General features: G+C 43.0%; 1 protein-coding gene across 2 annotated transcripts in view; it reads right to left on the minus strand.

The window, feature by feature from the left end:
* Positions 1-26,277, minus strand: part of megf11 (multiple EGF-like-domains 11) — a 354,743-nt gene that overhangs the window by 112,939 nt on the left and 215,527 nt on the right. For both annotated transcript variants that reach the window (XM_041175289.1, XM_041175290.1), the window contains exons 6-7: positions 21,452-21,572; positions 19,843-19,979 (exon numbers count right to left, since the gene is read on the minus strand). In XM_041175289.1, coding sequence (XP_041031223.1) covers positions 19,843-19,979; positions 21,452-21,572 — 258 coding nt within the window. The remainder of the gene's footprint in view (positions 1-19,842; positions 19,980-21,451; positions 21,573-26,277) is intronic.

Raw genomic sequence — 26,277 nt, forward strand, 5'->3', positions numbered from 1 at the left:
GAAGCAAAGTACTGCAATAATTAACCCTCATCATACAAAATCAATTCATTTCAATTTATTTACAGAGGGTCTGAAATTACACTTTGTGATATTAATGTATGAAATTTTTTACTGGCTGTTTTAACAGGGGTTTGGCCATTGCTAAAACAGTGGATATAAATACAAATAAAATTTTATACCCTAAACAGACACAGTGTAATTTCAAGGCCAGGGAGAATAATGAATACTTAAGACTGGTTATAAGGTTCTTCTCAAGATTACCTACTAACGTTTGGCTGAGGGTCATTATTTGGAACAGGAATTTGCACAGGAATAACTTTTACACACCTACCATAAAACAAGTCATCTTTCTTTCATTAAAAGATAGTCAAAGAGTCATTGGAGCATAGAAGGAGGTTATTCAGCCCTCGAGTCCATGCCAGCTCTCTGTAGAGTAATCCAGCCAGTCCCATTCCCTGTTGTATCTCTGTAGCCCTCCAAGTTTATTTCCCTCAGGTGGTCAACCAATTTCCTTTTGAAATCATTGATCACTTCTACTTCCACCACCCTTGTAGGCAGCGAGTTCCAGGTCATTAACACTCACTGTATAAAAAAGTTCTTCCTCACATCCCCACCCCAACCACCTGTAACTCTGTCCAAAACCTTAAATCTGTGTCCCTAGTCCTTGTACCAGCAGCTAATGAGAACAACTTTTCTTTGACTGCCTTCTCTAAACCTGTTATAATCTTATACACCTCTATCTCCTTTGCTCTTATGAGAACAACCCCAGCTACTGTGGTTGGGAAGCGTGTACTGCAGTCAGCATCGCGGTGAAGCAGTCTGGGAAGAGTGTTCTGCAGTCAGCATTGCAGTGAAGCAGTCTGGGAAGAGTGTCCTGCAGTCAGCATCATGGTGAAGCAGTCTGGGAAGAGTGTCCTGCAGTCAGCATCATGGTGAAGCAGTCTGGGAAGAGTGTCCTGCAGTCAGCATCATGGCGAAGCAGTCTGGGAAGAGTGCCCTGCAATCAGTATCGCAGTGAAGTAGTCTGGGAAGAGTGTCTTGCAGTCAGCATCACAGCAAAGCAATCTGGGAAGAGTGTGCTGCAGTCAGCATCACAGTGAAGCAGTCTGGGAAGAGTGTGCTGCAGTCAGCATCACAGTGAAGCAGTCTGGGAAGAGTGTCCTGCAGTCAGCATCACGGTGAAGCAGTCTGGGAAGAGTGTCCTGCAGTCAATTCTTGTTGAAAATACCAAGAGTGACATCACAAGACAGCAAGCGAGAGAGTGGCGGAGAGACCAGCACCAATGCGAGTGTGGGGAAGCTTCAAAAAGTGACGTCAGCACAAAGATGAGAGCTGATTGGTGGGTAGTGGGTAAGTGTTTTTCTCTAGTTTGAAATAGATTAAGCTAAGGAAAGGTAAGAGTTCTAGTTTTTATTTAAAGTACATAAATAATTTAACCTTTTTTTACTGTATTTAACTTAAAGTAAGGGTTTTTTTTTCAACTAGAGGCATGGCAGGGTAGCTCAGTCCCGTGTTGTGTACCACCTGCAACACGTGGGAAGTCCTAGACGCTCCTTGCACTCTGACCGACCACATATGTAGGAAGTGCTGCTAGCTGCAGCTACTTGAGCTCCGAGTTTCAGAACTTGAGCGGCAACTGAAGGCAGTGAGGTGCATCCACGAGGCTGAGAGTTTCACGGATAGCATGTTTTTAGACGTGGTCACTTCATAGCTTACAGAAGTGCAGACAGAGAGGGTATGGTGACCATCAGTCAGAAGAAAAGTGTCAGGCAGGTAGTCAGGAAAATCACCAGGGTGCATCTCGCTCGAGAACCGTTTTTCTGTGTTGGCAAATGGTGAGAGTTTTGGTTCCTCTGGGGAGTGCAGCCATGCTCATGGCACTGCAAGTGGCTCAGCTGCATGGTTGGGGGGGGGGGTGGTGGATAAAGAGGGGAAGACCAATAGTTGTAGGAGACTCGATAGTAAAGGAAACAGACAGGTGTTTCTGCAGCCATAGACGTGACTCCAGGATAGTATGTTGCCTCTCTGGTGCCATGGTCAAGGATGTCACCGAATGGCTGCAGGGCATTCTAAAAGGGGAAGGACAAACAGACAGAGATCGTGGTACATATCGGTACCAACGACATAGGTAGAAAGACGGATGAGGTCCTGCGAGCAGAAATTAGGGAGCTAGGAAGCGGATTAAAAAACAGGACCTCAAAGGTAGTAATCTCTGGATTACTTATGGTGCCACGCGCTAGTGAGTATAGAAATAGCAAGTTAATCCAGATGAATGCGTGGCTAGAGAGATGGTGCAGGAGGGAGGGCTTTAGATTTCTGGGACATTGGGACTGTTTCTGGGGGCGGTGGGCCCTGTACAAGTCAAACGGGTTGCACCTGAACTGGAATGGGACCAACATCCTGTGGTTTGCTAGTGCTGTTGGGGAGGGTTTAAACTAACTTGGCAGGGTGATGGGATCCTGAGAGGAGATTCAGCAGGTGGAGATGCACAGCCAAAATTAGACAAGAGAGCAAGTGAGTCTGGAAGGCATAGAAATTATAGGCCAGTTAAAGCACTAGGGAGTTTGGCAAAGTTGGATGGTATTTATTTTAAGTAGGAAGTTTGACAAATTTGGCAGATGAGTTGAGACACAAATTAACACATGGAAGTATGATGTAATTGCTTTCACAGAGGCATGGTTGAGAGAGGGGCAGGATTGGCAGCTCAATATTCCAGGATATAGGGTCTTCAGGCAAGACAGGAGGGGGTATCACAATAATGATCAAGGAATCAATTACAGCAGTAAGGAGGGATGACATCTTAGAAGGCTCCTCAAATGAAGCCATATGGGTAGAACTGAAAAACAAAAATAGGAGCAATCACATTGCTAGGAGTGGACTATAGGCCCCCAAACAGTCAGAGGGAAATAGAAGAGCAGATATGTAGCAAATTTCAGAGAAGTGTAAAAATAATAGGGTAGTAATAGTGGGGGATTTCAACTTCCCCAATATTAACTGGGTTGGTCATAGTGTGATAGGTTTAGAGGGAGTGGAATTCTTAAAATGTATCCAGGAGAGATTTTTAAGCCAGTGCGTGGAAGGTCCTACAAGAGAGGGGGTGGTCTTGGACTTACTTTTAGGGAATGATGCCAGGCAAGTTGTAGAGTTGTCAGTGGGGGAGAATTTTGCAGATAGTGATCATAACTCCGTTAGATTCAAGGTTGTTATGGAAAAGTTCAAGGTTGGGCCAGAAATCAGAGTTCTAAATTGGGGGAAGGCTGATTTTAATAAGATCAGATATGATTTGGCCAGAGGGGACTGGGAGCAGCTACTTTTAGGTAAATCTGCGTCAGAGCAGTGGGACTCATTCAAGAAGGAAATAGGGAGAGTACAGGGCCAACATATTCCAGTAAAGATAAAGGGTGGGACCAACAAATCCAGGGAACCTGGATGTTGAGGGATATACAAGATTGGATAAAGAGAAAAAGAGAGGCTTATGGCAGATACAGAGGGCTCAAAACAGCCTAGAGGAGTATAGAATGTGTAGGGGGGAACTTAAAAAGGAAATTGGGAGAGCAAATAGGGGGCATGAAAAAACATTGGCAGGTAAAATAAAGGAAAATCCAAAGTTATTTTGCAAGTACATTAAGAGTAAGAGGATAATTAGGGAAAGAGTAAGGTCCATTAAGGACCAGTGATAATTTATGTGTGGCACCGGAAGACCTAGGTAGGGTTCTAAATGAATAGTTTGTGTCGGTGTTTACAAGTAAGACTGACAAAGTGGATGTGGAAATCAGGCAGAAGGACTGCCATATGATTAAAGAAATTAGCATAGAAAGGAAGGAGGTTCTAAGTGGTCTGGCAGGCTTAAAAGTATATAAATCTCCAGCCTGGATGAAATGTATCCTAGGCATTTAAGTGAGGCAAGGGAGGAGATAGCAGGGGCGCTGGCAATAATTTTCAATACCTCTCTGGCCACAGGAGAGGTGCCAGAGAACTGGAGGACAGCCAATGTGATACCGTTATTCAAGAAGGGAGGAAGGGATAAACTAGGAAACTACAGGCCAGTCAGTATAACCTCAGTGGTGGGGAAACTATTGGAAGCAATTCTGAGGGACAGAATTAATCTACACCTGGAGAGGCAGGGATTAATCAGTCAGTATGGATTTTTTAAGGGGTCATGTCTGACCAATTTGATTGAATTTTTCGAAGAGGTGACCAGGTGTGTGGATGAGGGCAATGCATTTGATGTAGTCTACTTGGACTTCAGCAAGGCTTTTGAGAAGGTCCCGCATGGGAGACTGACAATGAAGGTAAGGGCCCATGGGATCCATGGCAATTTGGCAAATTGGATCCAGAATTGGCTGAGTGGCAGGAACCAGAGGGTGATGGTCGAGGGGTGTTTTTGTGACTGGATGCCTGTGTCCAGTGGGGTTCCACAGGGGTCGGTGTTGCTGTTTGTGGTATATATAAATGATTTAGATTTGAATGTAGGATAGTTGATCAGTAAGTTTGCCGATGACACAAAAATTGGTGGGGCGGTAAATAGTGAGGAGGATAGCCTTAGATTACAGGAGGATATAGACGGGCTGGTCAGATGGGCTGATCAGTGGTAAATGGAATTTAATCTGGATAAGTGTGAGGTGATGCACTTGGGCAGGACAAATAAGGCACGGGAATACACGATGAATGGTAGGACCCTGGAGGATCAGAGGGACATTGGTGTGCATGTCCACTGGTCCCTTAAAGTAGCGGGACATATATGTAAGGTGGTTAAGAAGGCATATGGGATACTTTATTAGCCGAGGCATAGAATATAAGAGCAGGGAGGTTATGCTGGAACTGTATAAAACGCTAGTTAGGCCACAGCTAGACTATTGCGTGCAGTTATGGAATCCACATTATAGGAAGGATGTGATTGCACTAGAGAGAGTGCAGAGGAGATTTACCAGGATGTTGCCTGGGCTGGAGAGTTTTAGTTATGAGGAGAGATAGGATAGACTAGGGTTATTTTCTCTGGAGCAGAGGAGATTGAGGGGGGAGATGATTGAGGTATATAAAATTATGAGGGCTAGAGAAAGAGTAGACAGGAAGAAACTTTTCCCCTTGGTGGAGGGATCAATAATCAGGGGGCATAGATTTAAGGTAAGGGTCAGGAGATTTAGAGGGGATGTGAAGAATAATTTTTTAACCAGAGGGTGGTGGGAATCTGGAACTCACTGCCTGAAAGGGTGGTAGAGGCAGAAACCCTCATAACACTTAAGAAGCATTTGGATGTACACTTGCAATGCCATGGCATACAAGGTTACGGGCCGAGTGCTGGAAAATGGGATTAGAGTACTTGTTTGACCGGCGCAGACTCGATGGGCTGAACGGCTGACCTTGTAGCTAAATTCCCTCATCCCTTGAACCATTCTGGTAAACTTCCTCTTCATCGTCTCAAGGATCATCACATCCTTCCTAATGTGGTGATCAGAACTGTGCGCAATGCACTAGTTATGATCTAACCAGAGCTTTATAAAGGATCAGCTCAGCATCCCTGCTTTTGTACTTAATGCCTCTATTTATTATGCCCAAGATCCCATATGTTTGCTAAGTATTCTCTCAGTATGTCCTGTCATCTTCAAACGTCTACACATTTGAACCTCTCTGTCCCTCAGTCCCTACACACTCTTTAGAACTGTGCCATTAAGTCTATATTTCCTCACCTTGACCCATCTGTAAAAATGCATAATCTCACACTTTTCTGAATTAAATTCTACCTGCCACTTGTCTGTTCATTCTGCAAGCCTATATATGTCCTGTTGCAGTTGATCAGTATCATTCTCACTTCTTTGACTTGCTGTTTTCTGTCCTTAAACCAATTTTTTTTTATCCAAGCTGACACCGACCCTCCTATTTCATAAGCTTAATTTTGTGTGGCCTTTTATGTGGTATTTTGTCAAACCGTCTCTTAAAATCCTTAGACAATATTCACTATACTATCTTCATCAACCTTTTCTGTTACTTCATCAAAAAATCTAAATAGTTTGGTCAAAAAGGATCTGTCTTTTACAAATCCACGCTAACTCTCCTTAATTAACTCAAACCTCAAGTGTCTAATATTTTTTTTCTCCTGATTCCGAGCAACAGCAATGATCGTCGGATTGCTGCTGTAATCGAAAATTCCCCTGACTCAACGCTGCTGTGCATTTCTGTCGGGACCTTCCAAGCCTGGCTTCTATAGAAATTCACAGTGCAGCATCCATCAGGGAACTCCGTCGAAGCAAAGTAGATTCAGACACTAGCTGCGATATGGTATTAAAGGTCCAGTTTGAATGTTAATGAATGAATGTTAGTGGGTGGGTGAGATAGGTAAGTGGGTAGATGGGTGAGGTGGTAGGTGAGTGAGATGGCTGGTGGTTAGTCCTTATTTAAGAAAGGACATAATTGCATAAGAAGCAATGCAGAGAAGGTTCACATAACTAATTCCTGGGATGAAGGGGGTTGGATAGGTAGGGTCTGTATCCACTGAAGCTTAGAAGAATGAGAGGTAATCTTATTGAAACATATCAGATCTTGAAGGGACTTGACAGGATGGATGCTGAAAGAATGCTTCCCCCTTGTGGGGAAGACTAGAAATAGGGAACACAGTTTAAAAATGAGGGGTCTTTAGAGATGAGAGGAATTTTTTTCTCTCAGTGGGTCTAGAGTCTGTGGAGTTCTCTTCCCCAGAAAGCAGTGGAGACAGCGTCACTGAATATTTTTAAGGTAGAGTTGGATAGATCTTGACTAGCAAGATAGTCAGAATATATAGGAGGTTGCCAGGAAGGTGGAATTGAGGCCACAATCCGATCAGCCATGATCTTATCAAATGGCAGAGCAGGCTCAAGGGGCCAAATGACCTACTCCTGTTCCTAATTTGTATGTTGTTTGTAGGCTGGTTGAGGTGGATAGGCTGGGTAAGGTTGCAGGTAGGTAAGTGGTTGGGGGGTGTAGTTGGGTCGGGTCAGGTCGGGGGGTGTAATCAGGTCAGGTTGGTGGGGGGTAGTTGGGTCAGGTCGATGGGGTGGTCAGTGGGTGGGTGATCAGGTCGTGGTAGTAGTCGGAGGGGGTTCAGGGGTATGATTGGGGGTCAGTTGTTTAGTTACTCAGATGTTAGACTAAGTTTTAATCTGTCTAACATTTCCAGGGTAAGTACCATGGAACTGTCTGTAGTCTCTGACTCTAGCTCAGAATTGGATACATTCGCAGAGGGTTCTGGGAAGCAGCAGAATTGCCAATCAAAAGTTGAAACTTCCCAGGAAATTCCCACGGAGGTCAGCGCGTCAGGACTAGCACAGATTTCCGATGCGCATCTTATATCATATATCCAGTCTCCGAAGATCCGGAGACCAGAAGATTTGGGCCTGTTTCTAAAACCATATCCACCACTGATGTTAAACTCACCAGCTTATTGTTTTTAGGAATGTCCTTAGCCCTTTTCTTGAACAAAGATGTCACATTTGTCGCTTTCCAATCCTCTGGCATCTCCCCAATATCCACAGAAGATTGGAAGAGTAAGTAAACACTTCCACTATCTTCACCCCCCACTTCCCTTAACAACTTGTGGTGCAAGTCAACGGGACCTGCCAAAGATCAGTCACGATCATAGTGGATGACAGGTTCAAGGGTCATAGGCTGTACCTATTTTTAATGTTCTTATAGAAGAGGTGGCTTATCCACTCAGAGTAGCCAGCCCTTCAAGTATATTCTACTTATCATCTTTCACCCCACCTCCTCTACCATCTCCATTTCTACCAATACTTTGTAGGCATTCTTTTCCTTAGTAAACACTGATCCAAAGTATTCATTATGTATTCTAGCTTTGCAAACTGCTTCTAAGCATATATCATCCACTTCATCCATTAAAGGCCCCACCCTGCCTATTCCTACCCACTTACTATTTACATGCCAGGCAAAGATTTTTGGGTTATATTTCATGTTGTTGTCTCTCTCTCCCTTTCTGTACATCTTTTTTTTATTAGTTGATGGAATGAGAGCATCATTGGCAAGGCCAGCATTTATTAACATTACCATTGAACAAGTGGTGGTGAGCCACCTTTCTTGAATTGCTGCGGTATAGGTACACCCACAGTGCTCTTAGGGAGGCTGTCCCAGGATTTTGATCCAATGGCAGGAAGGAATGGTGATATAGTTTCCAGTCCAGATGTTAAGTGACTTGGAAGGGAACTTACAGGTGGTGGTGTTCACATACATAGGCTACCATTGCCATTCTAGACGGTAGAGGTTGCAGGTTTGGAAGATGCTGTAAAAGGGGTTCTGGCGAGTTGCTACACTGCACCTTCTGGATGGTACCCGCTGCTGGTACTGTGCACTGGAGGGGGAGGGAATGTATGCTTAAGGTGGTGAATTGGGTGTTGCCTAGCGGGCTGCTTTGTCTTGGATGGTGTTGAGCATCTTCAGTTTTCAAAAATTTTTATACTCATTCTTGAATTTGGCATCGCTGGCTAGGCCAGCATATATTGCCCGTCTCTATTTGCCCTTGAGAAGGTGGTGGTGGGCTGCCTTCTTGACCACTGTAGTTCATCTGGTGTAGGTACACCCACAGTGCTGTTAGGAAGGGAGTTCCAGGATTTTGACCCAGTGACAGCGAAGGAACAGTGATATATTTCCAAGTCAGGATGGTGAATAGCTTGGAGGGGAACTTGCAGGTGGTGGTGTTCCCATGCATCTGCTGTCCTTGTCTTTCGAGGGGGCAGGGGTTGTGGGTTTGGAAGGTGCTGTCTAAGGGGCCTGATTGAGTTCGTGCCATGCATCTTCTAGATGGTACACACTGCTGCCACTGTGCATCAGTAATGGGGGGAATGTAGGTTTGTGGATGGGGTGCCAATCAAATGGGCTGCTTTGTCCTGGATATCGAGCTTCTTGAGTGTTGTTGGAGCTGCACTCAACCAGGCAAGTGGGGAGTATTCCATAACACTCCTGATTTGTACCTTATAGATGGTGGACAGGCTTTGGAGAGTCAGATAGAGAGTTACCTTCCATAAAATTACCATCCTCTGACCTGCTCTTGCAGCAACAGTATCTATTTCAGTTCATTTCTGATCAATGGTAACCCCCAGGATGTTGATAGTGGGGGATTCAGTGATGGTAATGCAATTGAATGCCAAGGGGAGATAGTTAGATTTTCTCTTGTTGGAGATCGTCATTGCCTGGCACTTATGTGCTGCGAATGTTACTTGTAACTTATCAGCCCAAGCCTGAATATTGTCCATGTCATGCTGCAAATGGACATGGACTGTTTCAGTAACTGTGGAGTTGTGAATGGTACTGAACTGCGCAATCATTTGCAAACAACCCACTTCTGAATCTTATGATGGAAAGAAGGTCATTGATGAAGTAGTTGAAGATGGTTGGGCTTGGAAACTACCCTGAGGAAAACCTACAGTGATATCTTGGGGCTAAGTTGATTGGCCTTCAACAACTACAACCATCTCTGTTTGTACTTGGTATGACTCCAACAATAGCTGAAAGCTGGCATGCTTTGAATAGAGCCCAGTGATACTTGAAGCAGTAGGTCTGTCCTGGATCATAGGTTAAGGGAGATGTAACTGCAACTTCAGATCAGAGACGTGCAATCATTACACTTTTTAATTCAATAAATAGATATTCCGTTTTTGTCAGGATGTGAGTGAAAAGCAGATATTGAAATCAAATATAATAAAAATCCAGAATAATAAAAAGCTCTTCTGCCCATCACACTGTTCTATCCAGGGTTCATTTCTGATAATGTTATCATGGACTTCCCTCACTCAGCACCTGTTGATTTCCCACTTTTGTACCCCAGAGCTATATTCACTAAGGTATATAGTTTGTTTATTCCACTTCATCCATACATACTATTATTTTGAAGATTATTTAACTTGGACAAACTATGCAAGTCTACAGAACACAGATAAATAGATTACTTATTTCAACCTATTCTGTATTTTTCATTATTTTCATCATGTCTTCCTTCGTTCTGCTTGTCGCTGGTGAAAAATAAGTTTAGTTGTCTGAGCTTTTCCTCATACTTTAGTCCCCAAAGTCCTAGAATCATCATAGTCTACCTTACCTGAAATCTTTTTAACGCATCTAAACTTTTCTGAGGTTAAGTAGCCTGGATTGGCCTCGCTACTAATCAGCTGACTAGCCTGTTCTTTGCAATGTCACAATGACCTGTTCTGGCTTGCCCATGAAATTCATTTATTTTATTAATAACTGCCTACAATGACCAAAAGCTTTTAAATATGATCAATGCTCAGTTTAAATCTCTTTCCCTTTAGCAGCTGCCAAGGGAGAGATTGTTTTAAGACATATTAGTTAATTTCGGTTTAGGAGTGCTATTCTTCCCTGAGATTTTCATGCATCATGTCTTTAAGGGAGGCACTTGATTGTGTCCTTGAGAGGCTGGGTTTGTTTGGCCCCACATTTATTAACCTATCACATAAAAAGTCACTTTTGTGTTATGCATATACTTACTATTACCTGTCCCTCTATGCATTACCTGACAGTTATCCACATTAAAATTCGCCGGTTATTCCTCAGTCAATCTACACAACTAATGCAACTAATGCAAGTGACCAATCTCATTTTTACTTGTTCCCTTAGGGCTTTATGTCATCAGCAAATTTAACAATATCACTATGGACAGTTGCTCCATTTCATTCACAAATATTATAACTAGCAGGGATACCAGAACAGATTGTTTTGGACTTTACAGATGATTCTTTTCCAGCCAGAGCATCTTATATTTATCATTGTGTATGGCTGATGAGTGATGATACTCAGAATGAAGAATAAACAGATTTGATGTCATCAGCATAAGGTTATTGAGCAGGAATCCACAATTGATTGCATGGAAATAATGGTTGGTGTGCTGTTTCTTACAAGGTGAGTGTAATCAACAGTTACATTTTTATATTGCATGCTGATTATTGGGAGCTCATTAAAGCTTACTTTAAAAATCAGCAAGAGCTTGCAGCTAGGGAGCTAAGAATACAGATTAAAAGAAGAGTTTTACAAATGCTATTAATAATTATTAGAGCCAGTCGTAGTGGATGAGTTGAATCTTAAACCCAATCTGAAACTCATTCTGTTCTTTATTTGCTTGGAAGAGAAAAGATTTCTTGCCAGTTCCCATTTTCACTGCTGCCAGATGACAGTTTAGTCCACTCGACAGTTTCATTATCATTTGTCCTTGAATTGTTTCTTGCTTTTCTGAAAGGTTTATGTGATAAGAATAGTTTGGAGTAGGTCCATGATAAGTTTTCATGTGGGAATGCTGAACAAATGCTGTGGCAAACAGTCTGACCACTGCAAGATAAATCCAATTGTGGGTGACAATGGATTGGCTGAGCACCGCTGTAAAATCTGTCATAAGCAGGTGCCTTTAGACAAATCATGTTCTCATTTTTGATTAGATATTGCTGTGAATTTGTCAGGATAAGAGTGATGGAATCAGAATTATTACTTAAATAAATCTTCTGATCCGATACCAAGTGAAGCTCCCTTTAATCTTTCCTCAAGCTCTGTTTTAACACTAACCTTAAAACAGCTACCATTGCACCTCAATGTAATTTTATTTTTCCTAAGTGAGCTATGCAGAAAGCCTCTTTGGTTGAGGCTGAGAAATTGGGAATGACCCAACTCATTACATGTAGAGACAATGAAGATTGTTGAAAAGAGAGGCGCGTTGTCAAAGCTTTTAGTCCTGTACTCGTCAGGGCAGATGCAAGAATGCCAAATTTCAAACAATCACAATAAGTTATACTACAGGAGAAAAGGGTGCTGATTGGTTGGCAAGTCAACTCTTATTGGTCGAGGCATTGTCAAGGAAAAAGCAATGGGGAACACTACAGCCTCCCCAAGCTCCTGGGTAATTCAAAAAAGGCACCAGGCTTGACAATATTCCTATGTTCTGGGTTGATTTGAATCCATATGTTTGTAGTGAAAGGACAATGTGCTAAGCAACCCCTTCACCAATTCCCTGAAGTTGAAATAGTAGTAAAAAGATAATTAAAAGAAGAAAAAAATCTCTAATCTCAAAAACATAGGACTGGATTTTCTTTTGTTGTACTGCCCGAAATCAATGAAATGAAGACAGAAATTCCTTCTGCCTGATTCTAACCTGGATTTTCCCCCTCTGTCACAGTAAAGAAGACTGCTAACTGCTCATTCACTGCCCCTCTGCAAGTATGTGGTGTGAAGGATGCACAGTCTGATTTCCCAGCCTTTGGCCCCAGGTACTGTCAAGCACCAGTGATCATTAGGGGGGTGATGATCCTTTGGAAGGAAGAGGTCCAAACACTTACCACTGTTAGGCTACAGATCATTCTGAAGCCTGACATTCAAGGTGTGGTAATTTCTTGGCTGACTCCTTGAGTTTGGCTCTCTCTCCTTCTGGTATTGGTTCCCATAGCAGTACCACCAGAATTCTCCTTTCAAAGCAGTGCAACGAACCCTTTTTCAGTGAAGATCGTGCTGGACCCCACCCTTCATGCGCTACTAACCCTGTCCCAGGAAACAGGTTGGGATCACAATGGGATTGAGGCAAAGTCCCACCTGACTTTCCTCTGGTGGGAGAAGGAAAATTCAGCCCTTGTGTTTAAACATTAACTCAAATGTCACTCTACTATTGAACTTCAGCTCATTACAGGATATTATTCCACTTTGGCAGGAAGAATAGAAAAGCAGTATATTATTTAAATGGAGAGAGATTATGAAACTCTGAGGTACAGAGGGATCTGGCTGTCATGGTACATGAATCACAAAAAGTTAACATGCAGATACAGTAAGTGATTTGGAAGGCAAATGAAATGTCATTCATTTATGGAATATAAAAGTAGGGACGTTTTGCTACAGATGTATAGGGTTTTGGTGAGAGCACACCTGGAATACTATGTACAGTTTTGGTCTCCTTATTTAAGAAAGGATATGTGCAGAAGCAGTTCAGAGAAGGTTCACTCCGCTGATTCCTGGGATGAGGGGTGTTTATCTTAGGAGGAAAGGTTGGACAGGCTGTGCCTGTATCCATTGGAGTTTAGGAGATTGAGAGGTGATCGTATTGAAACATATAAGATCCTGAGGGGACAAGGTGGATGCTGAAACATAGTTTAAGAATAAGGGGTCACCCATTTAAAACAAAAAAAAAGGAGACTTTTTTCCTCTCAGAGGGTTGTGAGTCTTTGAAACTCTCTTCCCCATGGAATGGTGGAGGCAGGGTGAATGAATATTCTTAATGCAGAGGTAGGGGAGTCAATGGTTATCAGGGGTCGGTGGGAATGTGGGGTTGAGGCCACAAAAGATCAGCCCTGAATGGCACAGCAGGCTCGAGGGGCTGAATGGCGTACTCCTGCTCCTAATTTGTATGTTCATATAGCCAGAGTTAACTTTTATAACAGGCTCATCCGCCTGGTGGCCCCTCTATGTGGCCCCTGGAGCCATGTTCAAAAGCTGATAAGACAGGCCGGTAAGCTCAAAATGCAGGTAAGTGAAATTCAAAATTTTGCAAGTGTCTGCTCCTTCGATCATGGCCATTCCTTTCCCACATTTGCTGCTGTTAGGCTCAATAGTGAGCCAAGAGCTGCAAATGAGGAAAAGAAAGTCTCTGACTGGAGGAGCAATGAACGCTGGCAGTGGTGTGTGTTGAGGGCTGCTGGTCCAGAGAGAAGTGAACGTATGGCGGGACTGGAGCCCGGGGAGTCAAGGTATGGTGGGGGCCAGGGAGGGCAAAGCTGGGTAGGCCCGGGGAAGGTCACGTTTTGCCAGGCCCCTCAATGGCAAAGTTTTGACAGGCCTGGGGAGAGCGGAGTTGCGGCAGGCTTGGGCAAGTGGAAGTTGCAGCGCACCTGTGGAGGAGACAATACCTTGGTGAGCATGTGTGAGTGAGAGAGTTTGTGTGTGTGAGAGAGTGAGTGTGAGTGAGATAGTGTGGGAGTGAGGAAGTATATGTGTGGGACTATGTGTGTGTAGGGGAGAGAGTGTGTGTGGGAGCGAGAGATTGAGAGAGGGAGAATGTGTGTGGGAGTGAGAGTGTGTGTTTGGGAGTGAGTGAGAGTGTGTGTTGGAGTGAGGAAGTGATTGTGTGGGAATGAGTGAGTGTGTGGGGGGGAGTGAGAGAGTGAGTGAGTGTGCGTATGGGAGGGAAAGAGTAAGTGCATGAGTGTGTGTGGGAGGGAGAGAGTGAGTGAATGTGTATGGGAGTGAGGGAGTGGGTATGTGTGTGGGAGGGAGTGAGAGAATGAGTGAGAGTGTGAGAGTGAGTGATTGTGGGAGGAAGAGAGAGAATGAATATGTGTGTGCGGGAGGATGAGAGTGAGTGAGTATGTGTGTGTGGGAGAGGGTGAATATGAGTGAGGGAGGGTGGAATGTGTGTATGTGTGTGTGGGAAGGAGAGAGAGGAGTGAGTGTGTGGGAGAGAGAAAGGGAGTGAAGGTGTGGGAGGGAGAGAATGGGAGTGAGTATGTGTGGGAGAGAGAGGAGTGAGTGAGTATGTGTGGGAAGGAGAGTGAGTGAGTGCGTGTGGGGAGGGAGAGAGCGAGTGAGTGAGTGTGTGTGTGGGAGGGAGAGAGTGGGTGAGTGTGAGTCTGTGTATGGGAGGGAGAGAGTGAGTGTGTGTGTGTGTGTGGGAGGGAGAGAGAGTGAGTGAGTGTGTGGGAGAAAGAAAGGGAGTGAGTTTGTGTGTGGGAGGGAGAGTGAGTGAGTGTGTGTTGAAGGAGAGAGTGAGTGACTGTATGTGTGTGGGAGGGAGCAAGTGAATGAATGTGAGTGAGTGTGTTCAAGGTGATCAATGTCTGGATTATATCCCTGTACCAGTAATTTTGAAATTAGTACTAATGACCTGCTCCCTAGAAATAAATTGTATGTTTCTCTGTCCAGTCTCAGCATTCTCCCCTCCTAATAAAATCACCATTGGTGCCAATTGACAAATACTGTGATACTACAAATCCCCAACTACATAAGTAACTGCAGGTTGCTGTGATTAGACCTTGTGAGAGGTCTCTTACAATACAGAGAGCAGTATTACGGCAGGGAAGAGAGTATCAGAGAGCATAAGAAGCACATTAGGTACAGTGAAGGAGACAGCTTCAGCATTCTGCAGTGGCGCAATAAAGAAACAAACCAAATCTAAAGAAAAGAGCGTAGGGAATTAGGAAAAATAGCATTCAAAAGCTGGTCAGAAGAATTAGGTTTTAAATTCACTTACACTGAACCACAATTTTAAAAGTGATCATCAAAGCAGGAAGTTATAAAACTCCGCTCTGGCTTCAACTGGAGTATTGTGTCCAATTCTGGGGACAATGCTATAGGAAGGATGTGAAGGATGTGACAGGATACAGAAAAGATTTATGAGAATGGTTCCATAGATGTGAATAGGGTGGAGGAGCTGGGTTGTTCTTCTTAGAGAAGGTTGAGAGGAGGTTTGATAGAAGTGTTCAAAATCATGAGGGGTCTAGACAGAATATCTAGAGAGAAACTGTTCCCACTGGTGACATGAGGAAAAGCTTGTTATGCAGCAAGTGGTTAAGATCTGGAATGCACTGCCTGAGAGCGTGGTGAAAGGAAATTTAATTGGGGCTTTCAAAATGCAATTGGGTAAGCACCTAGAGAGAAAAAAAATTACAGGGCTACAGCGAAAGATTTGGTGAGTGGCACTAGCTGAATTGATCTTGCAGAGAATTGGCACAGACACCACGGGCTGCAGGATCTCCTTTATGCTGTAACCATTCTATGATTTTTTTTGTAGGGAGATCAGACAGGCCGTGTTCCTTCGCCTTCTCCCCATTTATATGTTTATTGTTGACCAAAGATGATATAAATTGCCTAACTTAGGCTTTAAAGGTGCCTGTTCAAGCAACCCACCATTTTTAGGCATTGGATGTGAAACAAGACAGTACAGAAGATAGGATACAGATTGTCAAATAGGGGAAACATGGATCAAACTGAGGCAAGTCAATGCTTAGTATGGAGATGGATGTATATGGAGGAATATGCTATGGTTCAATCAGTGGCTCTTCCTGGTTTTAAAAAATACTCATTGAAAGAATAAAGAAGATTAGAAGTCAGCAGCTCTGTTTCTTTTCCCCTTTGCACAGATTTTCTGATGCCTGCAGCTTTATGTCATCAAAAGACAAAGAATCACCAGCACAAAATAAATAAAATACTCAGGAAAATGACAAATGGTCTGAAGTACCTCATTCCCTCTCCTTACACTGTTAAAAGGCATCACACTCATTTATTCAAACAGGAATCAAATATTTCAGCCCACTCTTAAAAGCTGCAAGTAATTATAAAACATCAAGAATGGTTGCAAAGGGACTTTGTTACGGAATTAAATATCTTCTTCCACACAGCCAAAAATCTATTGCACCTGTAAATGGTGTTAGAGGTTAGATATATTTCAATTAAATTATAAATATATAATTATGTATGGTTCAATTTCATGTTCAGATTACACTGGTGAGGTCTTTCAACTACTGAGGGTAGTATTTAGGGAATGCTACAAGTCTAATTATTAGGCTTGCTGGGTTAATTCTGCTGGTGCTCACAAAATTAATGAGGGCAATTTATAGAAATATTAAATAGCAGATGGTATGTCTGTGTAAAAAAATTAAGTAAATTATTGCATGCATAGGATCTCAAATAATGACTGTCAGATTTGATTACATTTTTCTTAACATTCCTGTTGAATATATTGTGCAAACCCTTTAAACTTTGTAATCCCCAGACATTTTCAGTAGTTCAAATTAACTCTATTATCTCAGAATCTTAGCTTCAGCTACTCTAAGTAAATAAGACTGTAATAGAACAGTTGCATTAAACTGCAAGCGTGTGGTCGTCCTAAAATCTCCGATCAAAACTCACTTCTGACTGGATTATAATCCAGCTGCAGAAAATGTGACTGCTATTTTCTACATATTGCACCTCCCCACAATTTAAGTCCACTTCCCTCCTCTCCAGGCTTCTGGCAGCTATGAGATTACCTTTCCCCACTCAAACTTACTACACAAGAAACAGTGAATTGCAGAATGCTGCATAGGGAAAATATTCCTACACATTCTGTATTATGTGGCTTGTGAGTGGCCATTCCAACTAACACAATCAACTTCTGTCACATAGCTTTTCAATGGTAATGGAAAAATATATATATACAGAAAAAATAACAGAATATATTTATGATATATTAAATATGTTATGTCTGCTTGCATTCCTACAAAACCTTACTTCATACTGTCACATCCTTGTCAAACTATTTTCCACTACAAATTCCTATGTTCAAATTTATCATAAAAACTGCATTTATAAGCTTGACACAATATAATTACACACTTTCACCAGAGGAAACACGGTGATGCCTCAGTTCTGTCTTAGCTCCTCACGCTGAACTAAAGGGAAATTTCTAGACTCCGTCCCAAATTAGTATGTTTTGCCATTTAACTATAATTAATATGACTTGAAAATGGGGACAGAATTTTATCTACGTGTCCTGGCCCAATTAACTCTCTAACACCATTTCAAATGAATGCATAAGTAAGAATTCCAAAACTGCTAAAGTAAATTTTGTTAAAGGTAAATTCGTAAGTAAATTTGGCCTCAGTTTTATCTCTGTACCAGTTTCTGGCAGTGATGTGAACTGCAAATTCATCACTACTCCAGTAATGATCTCCGGTGTATTTTAACTCAGAAATCTCATTTAATCCCCCTGCCAGCACCCCACATTTCCGGCGGGTAGTGGGCAGCAAGCCCAGGAGCCACCCAAAGAGATAAGTAAGTGGTGGTATTGGAATCTCATTGGAAGTGAGGGAGGAGATGGGGGAGGGGAGGGGGAAGTTGAGGGGAATGGGGAGAGAATAGGGGGAGGGGGGAGAGCAGGGGAAGGGAGAGGGGTCTTGTGATCGGAAGTGGGGCAAGTCCAAGGCAGGGGATGCCTAAGCTTTCCTTGTGGAGCCACAGGACCACACCTCCCCACTTTAAGGCATCTGCTGGCCCTAATCCACTTCCCTGCTAGCTTGGCCTGACAGGAAACCCAGTGCTGCTTCCATTCAGGCCACAGTGCAGTTGGCTCCTGGTGATGCCATAATGACCCAACATACATTTGTTAAAAATGGATTAGGCCAGCATTGGATGCATAGCCTTGCTGCCTGCTCAGTTGGGTAGGTAGAAATTGTGATGTGTTAGCTATTAGCCACTCCAAGGTGGATAAGTAACCTGGATAATTTTAACTGTCCTCCTGCTCAGATTCTACCAAGCTGAAAGGGTTAAAATCACTCTCTCTTCTTACAGAGATATTTTACAATAACTGATAGATTGGCCGCAATTTCCGAGGTCCAGGGCAATGTAACTGGGGGGTACCCTAAAGATGCCCTGGAAAACGCCCCACTGGAGGTTCCCAGATATTGCTTGCATGACAATTGCTTGGGTATGAACTTCTGATGAGCAATTACCCAACAGTGGAAAGTTTCCAAAACTTCGGATGGTTCCAACTGTGTAACAGCAACAGAAAAAGTTAGAGAATTAAAAATACTTCTAGCTTCTGGGTAACTATTGTACAGAAGCACACTGACCGCCACAGGGGACACGCCCCACCCCCCAATGCTGAACTACCCACCACCCCGCCCCCCCACTCCCACCAAATTCTAACCAGTTACCTGACAAAGCTACCTTTTCCCTGGCTTGAAACCGGTTGGACCTTTAAACTTAGCTGGTTTACAGTGACCAGTGCTGTAAAAAAGGGGGCGTGCCTCCTGTCCGATCTGCAGTGCTCAACTGAAGGACTCAGGAGCACGCTGCCCTGTACAGTTCTCACCCGGCCTGAATCGTAGTCGGGCGAGACAGGATCGAGAAGATCTCCCGTTAAGAAAGTAGGAGCGGAGGGGCAATCCAACTGATTGGGCCTGAGCTTCTGTGAAGTGGCAATGTTATTTTGGTACTATTGAACTGCCTGCCATATGATTAGAAGAAACTCAATCACTTCACATTAAGTGCTGCTATTAAAGCTTGCTGCTGAGCTTTGTCCTAAACATGCCAGGATATGGTGTTTTATAATGCAGTGACATTTGGTGACTTTAGATCTGCACCTGTTTTATTCATTGAGATGACCATTCCTGCAGAAGAGAGCAATTCAAGTCCTCTGTTCATTGGCTGAACTGCTGATGCCCCCTTCCTTAAACCTTACTGAACACAAGGAGGCAACCTAGTAATCATTAGTGAAAAATTGGTCAAGCTTTTTTATCAAATACAATTGGAGATGAAGATGCATCCTAGACCAATATTTCAGTATAATTTCAGCGTCCACCTGGGCTGCTTAAAAAAACCTCCCCAACAAATTCTGCAATGGGGTCAAAGGCTCCATGTGTTGGTGGGCAGCCTTCCCACCATCAGATATAAAAGCAAGCTACTGCTCGGCTGGAGATCGGAAATGAAGTCAGAAAGTGCTAGAAAAGCAGGTCAGACAGTACCTGTAGAAAGAGAAACAGAGTTAACGTTTCAAGTCCAATATAACTCTTCTTTGGTTGAAAAGTCACATTGGAATCAAAAGATTAACACCGTTTCTCTCTTCGAGATGCTGCAAGATCTGCTGAGCTTTTTCAGCACTTTCAGTTTCCACTGTTAAATATGTATATTTTGCACCCATTTTTTGTCTGGAATAAAAGGAACTAAACGTACCAATTTCTACCCATTATCAGTGTCAGCAACTCACTTTGATTGCCAGGTTTGTGTGGCAGGCAGTGTGAGTCATTGTTGCAAGTATTTGGAAAACTTAGGCCATGGTTTTTAATTCCGTTGCAATTTCCTAAGCCCCTCATACATAATAGTGTGCTACGTTAAACTTGTTCTTACCTGTCACCTGCATATCCAGCTATACAATGGCATTTGCCTGTCACGTGGTCACACTGCCCTCCATTATGGCATGGGCAGTCCTGGGTACAGTTGATCCCAAACTTTCCAAATGGGCATGGCTGTGCACAGACCGATCCCTACAACAAGGGTAATATAAAAATATACATTATATTTACATTTCAAATAGAATTTTCAAGTGCTTGGTATATAAATGGACAACACTGAATATGAATGCAATAGGCATCCTTTTCTGGTGAAACAGGGTAAGATCAAATGAATGTGCACAGTGATCCATCAGGCCACATTGGTGTGCATAAGTTAAGAGACTGGAGCATAAGTGATTCATTGTACCTCTCTTCAATGGATTATTTTGCATGTTAAACTGATTCATTTTATTTTTTAACTCTCTGAGTGCCAAATATATTCAATCCATGCAGAGACCATTCCTAATGCAATTTTCAAGTTAAAAATTGATCTGTTATAAAGCATTAGGAAAAGATGTCATCTGTAAACTAGTGAGTAGTTATTCATTTTCATAAATTACTTCAAAACCTAACAATGATTTTTATCTTGTTGTAAAGTACTGATATGGAATGATGAGAATGGCGAGAATAAAAATCTGCTTCATAATGTCAGAGATTAACTTGTTGAAACTTTTTCATGTTAAGCCTGTTAGTCAGAAAGGGTTGACTGGTTTTGATTGCCAGAGAATGTTGGAGAGGAATTTTCCAGGGTGTTTTTTTTTCCAATCTACTGGCTCAGTTCTTTTTGTGTTTTTACCTCTCCCAGGAGATTAGTTGGATGTGGAGGGAGAAACCCGTCCAGTTATGATGCTCCAGTTGTGGGGCTTGATGATCCAATGTTTTTTTTCTTGCTTTTTCGTAGGTTTGTATAAGATGGCTATATATATTAACGATCCCAAGCCACAAGCAGTGTAGATTATGAGACAATATCCTATCCATCTGTTTTCTGATTCCTCTCAACCATTCCTTCCTGCATCCTTTTTCATGACTATCTTTCAATGCATATACTGCAACTCTAACACTCAGTCTGGTTAATTTGCGTAACTATACAAGTATTAACTTAGTTTACCCAGTAGGTATTTACCCAGGCAAATAACCATAGACAATGCTTCAAAATAAATTACCTGGAATTTTGGCTGCAAACAAGCTAAAAATCCAACAGATAAAAATAATAACATTAAATGTTCAAAATCTGAAATAAATTAAAATTGCTGGAAATACAAAGCAGACCTCTTTGTAGTGCTGGTAAAGAATAGCATCGCAAATGCTAATTTGTCCTTTTCTTTCAGATGTTGATGGACCTGTTGTGTATTTCAAGCATTTTCTGCTTTTACTGAAAAAGTCCAGGCTACTAACATTACAATTGATGTTAATCAACACTGATTGGATGATCAATACCTCTGATAATAAAACAAAATCAAAATACAGCAGATGCTGGAAATCTAAAGTAAGAACAGAAAATGCTGGAAATATTCAGCAGGTCAGGCAGCATCTCTGGAGTCAGAAACAGAGTTAATGTTTCAGGTTAAGGACCTTCAGGTTATTATGACAAAAATATGAAGGAACCATTGTTTATTTTTACATACCATCCAGCCAGCTGGACAAGAGCACTCTCCGGTGATGTGGTGACATTTGCCACCATTCTGGCACGGACACCGTAATTCACACTGGGCTCCATGACTGCCAGATGGGCAGCGTTCTTCACAACTGCAGATTAAGAGTAGACAATTTGTTGGTTATTAGAGTACTCAACTGAAACTATATAACACTCTATTAAACAGGGTATGCATTCCCTTATAAATATATCTAGCAAGGTGAATATCTCAGTTGGATGAAACTGGTGTTCTTGAATCTGATAATAATCATTGAATCCGGGGTAAACTTCACAACAAGAATTTTCTCTCTGCCATAATATTTCAACAGCAGGCTGTTTTGTGCTTGGTGATGCTCTTAGTAAAGCCACTTAATCAGTGAGAGGGAAGGAGAGAGAGACAGAAAGAATGGAAGAGAAAGAAAAAGGGAGAGAGAAAGAGCAAGGAAGAAAGAAGCCCTTTGTTAAAACTGTGCATTATGACAAATTTGAAGGTGCTTATACCATTTTAACACAGAGATTATTAATAAGCTTGCCTTTAGTGTTTTATGCTGCTATCTATACTATTTGATTGAATCAGCCTTGGAACTCAGTTTTAGCAATGTATGATGTTATGTTTTATTGTTAAGGACAGGATACATAAGAAACTTAAAGAAAAAGCCCTTTGGGTCATTTTTTTTTGCATTGTGTAAAATGTACATTACCAGAGAATCTTCCTTATTTATTTGATAGCCTTTGGTAATTGAATACCTAAAGCTTCAAGAGTGGAAAACTGAGCAACTGAGTGAGATATGAACTTGCATTATAATCCAAATTGGATCAGTAGCATTCCACACAATCCATTTTGTGGGGGTCAAATTTGCCTTGTTGTGTTTTCAGGCATTGATGTGCGTACATGCTGGATTGGATACCTGGATGCTTGTCGGTTTTAAGGACACTGGTTTGGGTCAGTTTTGACACTGATGGTGGACCCCAGGTAGAGCACAGGAGAGGAACAAGGAAGGCAGGAGAAAGGATCCACATTACAGTAAATTTTTGGTTGTAGTTTCTAACTGAAAAAAAAATTTTTTTCCTTTATTCTTTCCTAGCAACTTCGATTCACTACAGGAAGACTATTTCATTTGGAATTTTTTTTTCATTCATTCATGGGATGTGGGCTTCGCTGGCTGGGCCAGCATTTATTGCCCATCCCTAGATGCCGTTGAGAAGGTGGTGGTGAGCTGGCTTCTTGAACCACTGCAGTCCATGTAGTGTAAGGACACCCATACTCCTGTTAGGGAGGGAGTTCCAGGATTTTGACACAGCGACAGTGAAGGAACGGCATTATGTCTCCAAGTCAGGATAGAGGGGGACTTCCAGGTGGTGGTGTCCCCATTTATCTGCTGCCCTTGTCTTTCTAGATGATAGTGGTCATGGGTTTGGAAGGTGCCGGGGAAGGAGCCTTGGTGAATTCCTGCAGTGCATCTTGTAGATGGTACACACAGCTGCTACTGTGCATCAGCGGTGGAGGGAGTTGATGTTTGTGGATGTGGTGCCAATCAAGCAGTCTGCTTTGTCCTGGAGGTTGTCAAGCTTCTTGAATGTTGTGAGAGCTGCACTTATCCAGGCAAGTGGGGAGTATGGAGTATTTCATCACCCTCCTGACTTGTGCCTTGTAGATGGTGGACAGGCTCTGGGGATTCAGGAGGTGAGTTACTTGTCGCACGATTCCTAGTCTCTGCTCTGCTTTCGTAGCCACAGTATTTATATGACTAGTCCAGTTCAGTTTCTGGTCAATGGTAACCCCCAGAATGTTGATAGCCGGGGGGTTCAGCGATGGTAATGCCATTGAACATCAAGGGGCGATGGTTGGGTTCTCTCTTGTTGGGGATGGTCATTGCCTGACACTTGTGGGGTGCAAATGTTACTTGCCACTTGTCAGCCCAAGCCTGGATATTGTTCAGATCTTGCTGCATTTGGACATGGACTGCTTCAGTATCTGAGGAGTCACTCAGATACTGAAGCAATCATCAGCAAATATCCCCACTTCTGACCTTATGATGGAAGAAAAGTCATTGATGAAGCAGCTGAAGATGGTTGGGCCCAGGACACTACCCTGAGGAACTCCTGCAGTGATGTTCTAAAGCTGAGATTACTGACCTCCAACAACCACAACCATCTTCCTTTGTGCTAGGTATGATTCCAACCAGTAGAGAGTTTTCCCCCTGATTCCCACTGACTCCAGTTTTGCTAGGGCTCCTTGATGCCACACTCGATCAAATGCGGCCTTGATGTCAAGGGCAGTCACTCTCACCTCACCTCGTGAATTCAGTTCTTTTGTCCATGTTTGATCCCAGGCCCAGGCTGTAATGAGGTCAGGAGCTGAGTGGCCCTGGCGGAACCCAAACTGGGCATCAGTGAGCAGGTTATTGCTAAGCAATTGCCGCTTGATAGTACTGTTGATGAACCCTTCCATTACTTTACTGATGATCGAGAGTAGACTGATGGAGTGGTAATTAGCCGGGTTGGATTTGTCCTGCTTTTTGTGTGCAGGACATACCTGGGCAATTTTCCACCTAGCTGGGTAGATGCCAGTGTTGTAGCTATACTGGAACAGATTGGCTAGAGGTGCAGCAAGTTCTAGAGCACAAGTCTTCAGTACTATTGCTGGAATATTGTCAGGCCCCATAGCCTTTGTACTATCCAGTGCCTTCAGCTGTTTCTTGATGTCACATGGGGTGAATCAAATTGGTTGAAGACTGGCATCTGTGATGCTGGGGATCTTCAGAGGAGGCCGAGATGGATCATCCACTCAGCAATTCTGGCTGAAGATTGTAGGAAATGCTTCAGCCTTATCTTTTGCACTGATGTGTTTGGCTTGCCTATCATTGAGGATGAGGATATTTGTGGAACCTCCTCCTCCAGTGAGTTGTTTGACTGTCCACCACCATTCATGACTGGATGTGGCAGGACTGCAGAGCTTAGATTTGATTCGCTGGTTTGGGAACGCTTAGCTCTATCACTTGCTGCTTATGCTGTTTGGCACGTAAGTAGTTCTGTGTTATAGCTTCACTAGGTTGACATCTTATTTTTAGGTATGCCTGGTGCTGCTCCTGGAATGTCATCCTGCACTCTTCATTGAGCCAGGGTTGATTCCCTGGCTTGATGGTAATGGTAGAGTGGGGGATATGCTGGGCCATGAGGTTACAAATTATGTTTGAGTACAATTCTGCTGCTGATGGCCCACAGCACGTCATGGATGCCCAGTCTTGAGTTGCTAGTTCTGTTCGAAATCTGTCCTATTTAGCATGGCGGTAATGCCACAGAACATGATGGAGGCTATCCTCAATGTGAAGTGGGACTTCACCTCCATAACGACTGTGCAGTGGTCACTCCTACCGATAGTGTCATGGACAGATGCATCTGCATCAGGTAGGTGAGGATGAGGTCCAGTATGTTTTTCCTTCTTGTAGATTCCCTCACCACCTGCCACAGACCCAGTCTAGCAGCTATGTCATTTAGGACTTGGCCAGCTCAGTCAGTAGTGGTGCACTCTTGGTGATAGACATTGAAGTCCCCACGGTGGCATCTTGCCACCCTCAGCAGTGTTCAAAATGGAGAAGCACTGATTCATCAGCTGAGGGAGGATGGTAATCAGCAGGAGGTTTCCTTGCCCATGTTTGACCTGATGCCATGAGACTTCATGGGGTCCAGAGTCAATGTTGAACACTTCCAGGGTAACTCCCTTCTGACTGTATACCACTGTGCCACCACCTCTGCTGTATCCTTTCCCAGTGGCAGGGGGACAGGACATACCCAGGGATGGTGATGGTGGTGTCTGGGACATTATCTGTAAGATATGATTCCGTGAGGATGACTATGTCAGGCTGTTGCTTGAGTCAGTCTGTGAGACAGCTCTCCCAATTTTGGCACTAGGTTGATGACGGGTGGTCTGTCCGGTTTCATTCCATTTTTTGTGACTCTAGTGGTTTGTTACAACTGAGTGGCTTGCTAGGCTATTTCAGAGAGCATTTAAAAGTCAACTCATTGCTGTGGGTCTGGAGTCACATGTAGGCTAGACCAGATAAGGACAACAGATTTCCTTCCTTAAAGGTCATTGGTGAGCCAGATGGGTTTTATAAAACAAACAACAATGGTTCCATGGTTATCATTAAACTTTAAATTCCAGATTTTTATTGAATTCAAATTCCATCTACTGTGGCGGGATCCCCAGAGCATTACCCTGAGTCTCTGAATTACTAGTCCAGCGACAATACCATTACACCATGCAGAGACCAGTGACAGTGGAAGAGGGAATTTAACCAGTTCAATTATACAGGTAAAAACATTCCAACAGTACTATGTACTGTATACAGACAATAAACGGGAAGCTTTTTACAAATTGTGTCCAGACACACACATACACATTGTGGTACAGGGAGAACAACTCTAGTTTTATGCTGTTGGGCAAATGATACTTATTCAACATTTGTTGTCAGCTAGTGGTTCTGTTGTGTTATCTTGCTGCTTTCAGTCTGAGGCCCGTGGTAAGTAAGTGACATCCAGTCACAAACGTGAAGGAATGTCTGAAAGCTGGTCTAATGAGTAACAATACATTCAGATATGATACATGTGGACATTTGCAGTCTATAGGAAAGACCTAACCCTTGGGACTTGAGTTCCTCAGAATCATGCATAATGCTTTTTGTTAAACAAGCAAGAGACTCTCTTTTGTGAGTTTCTCCAGTGCTACCAATAAGTGGGAACTTTTGCTACATATTCTGCAGTTAGTAATCATCCACTGTAAAGAATGTTTTCTGCATTTCCCATGGGAGGTCTCAC

Source organism: Carcharodon carcharias, chromosome 26, assembly GCF_017639515.1.
Source record: "Carcharodon carcharias isolate sCarCar2 chromosome 26, sCarCar2.pri, whole genome shotgun sequence".
Taxonomy (NCBI): Eukaryota; Metazoa; Chordata; class Chondrichthyes; order Lamniformes; family Lamnidae; genus Carcharodon; species Carcharodon carcharias.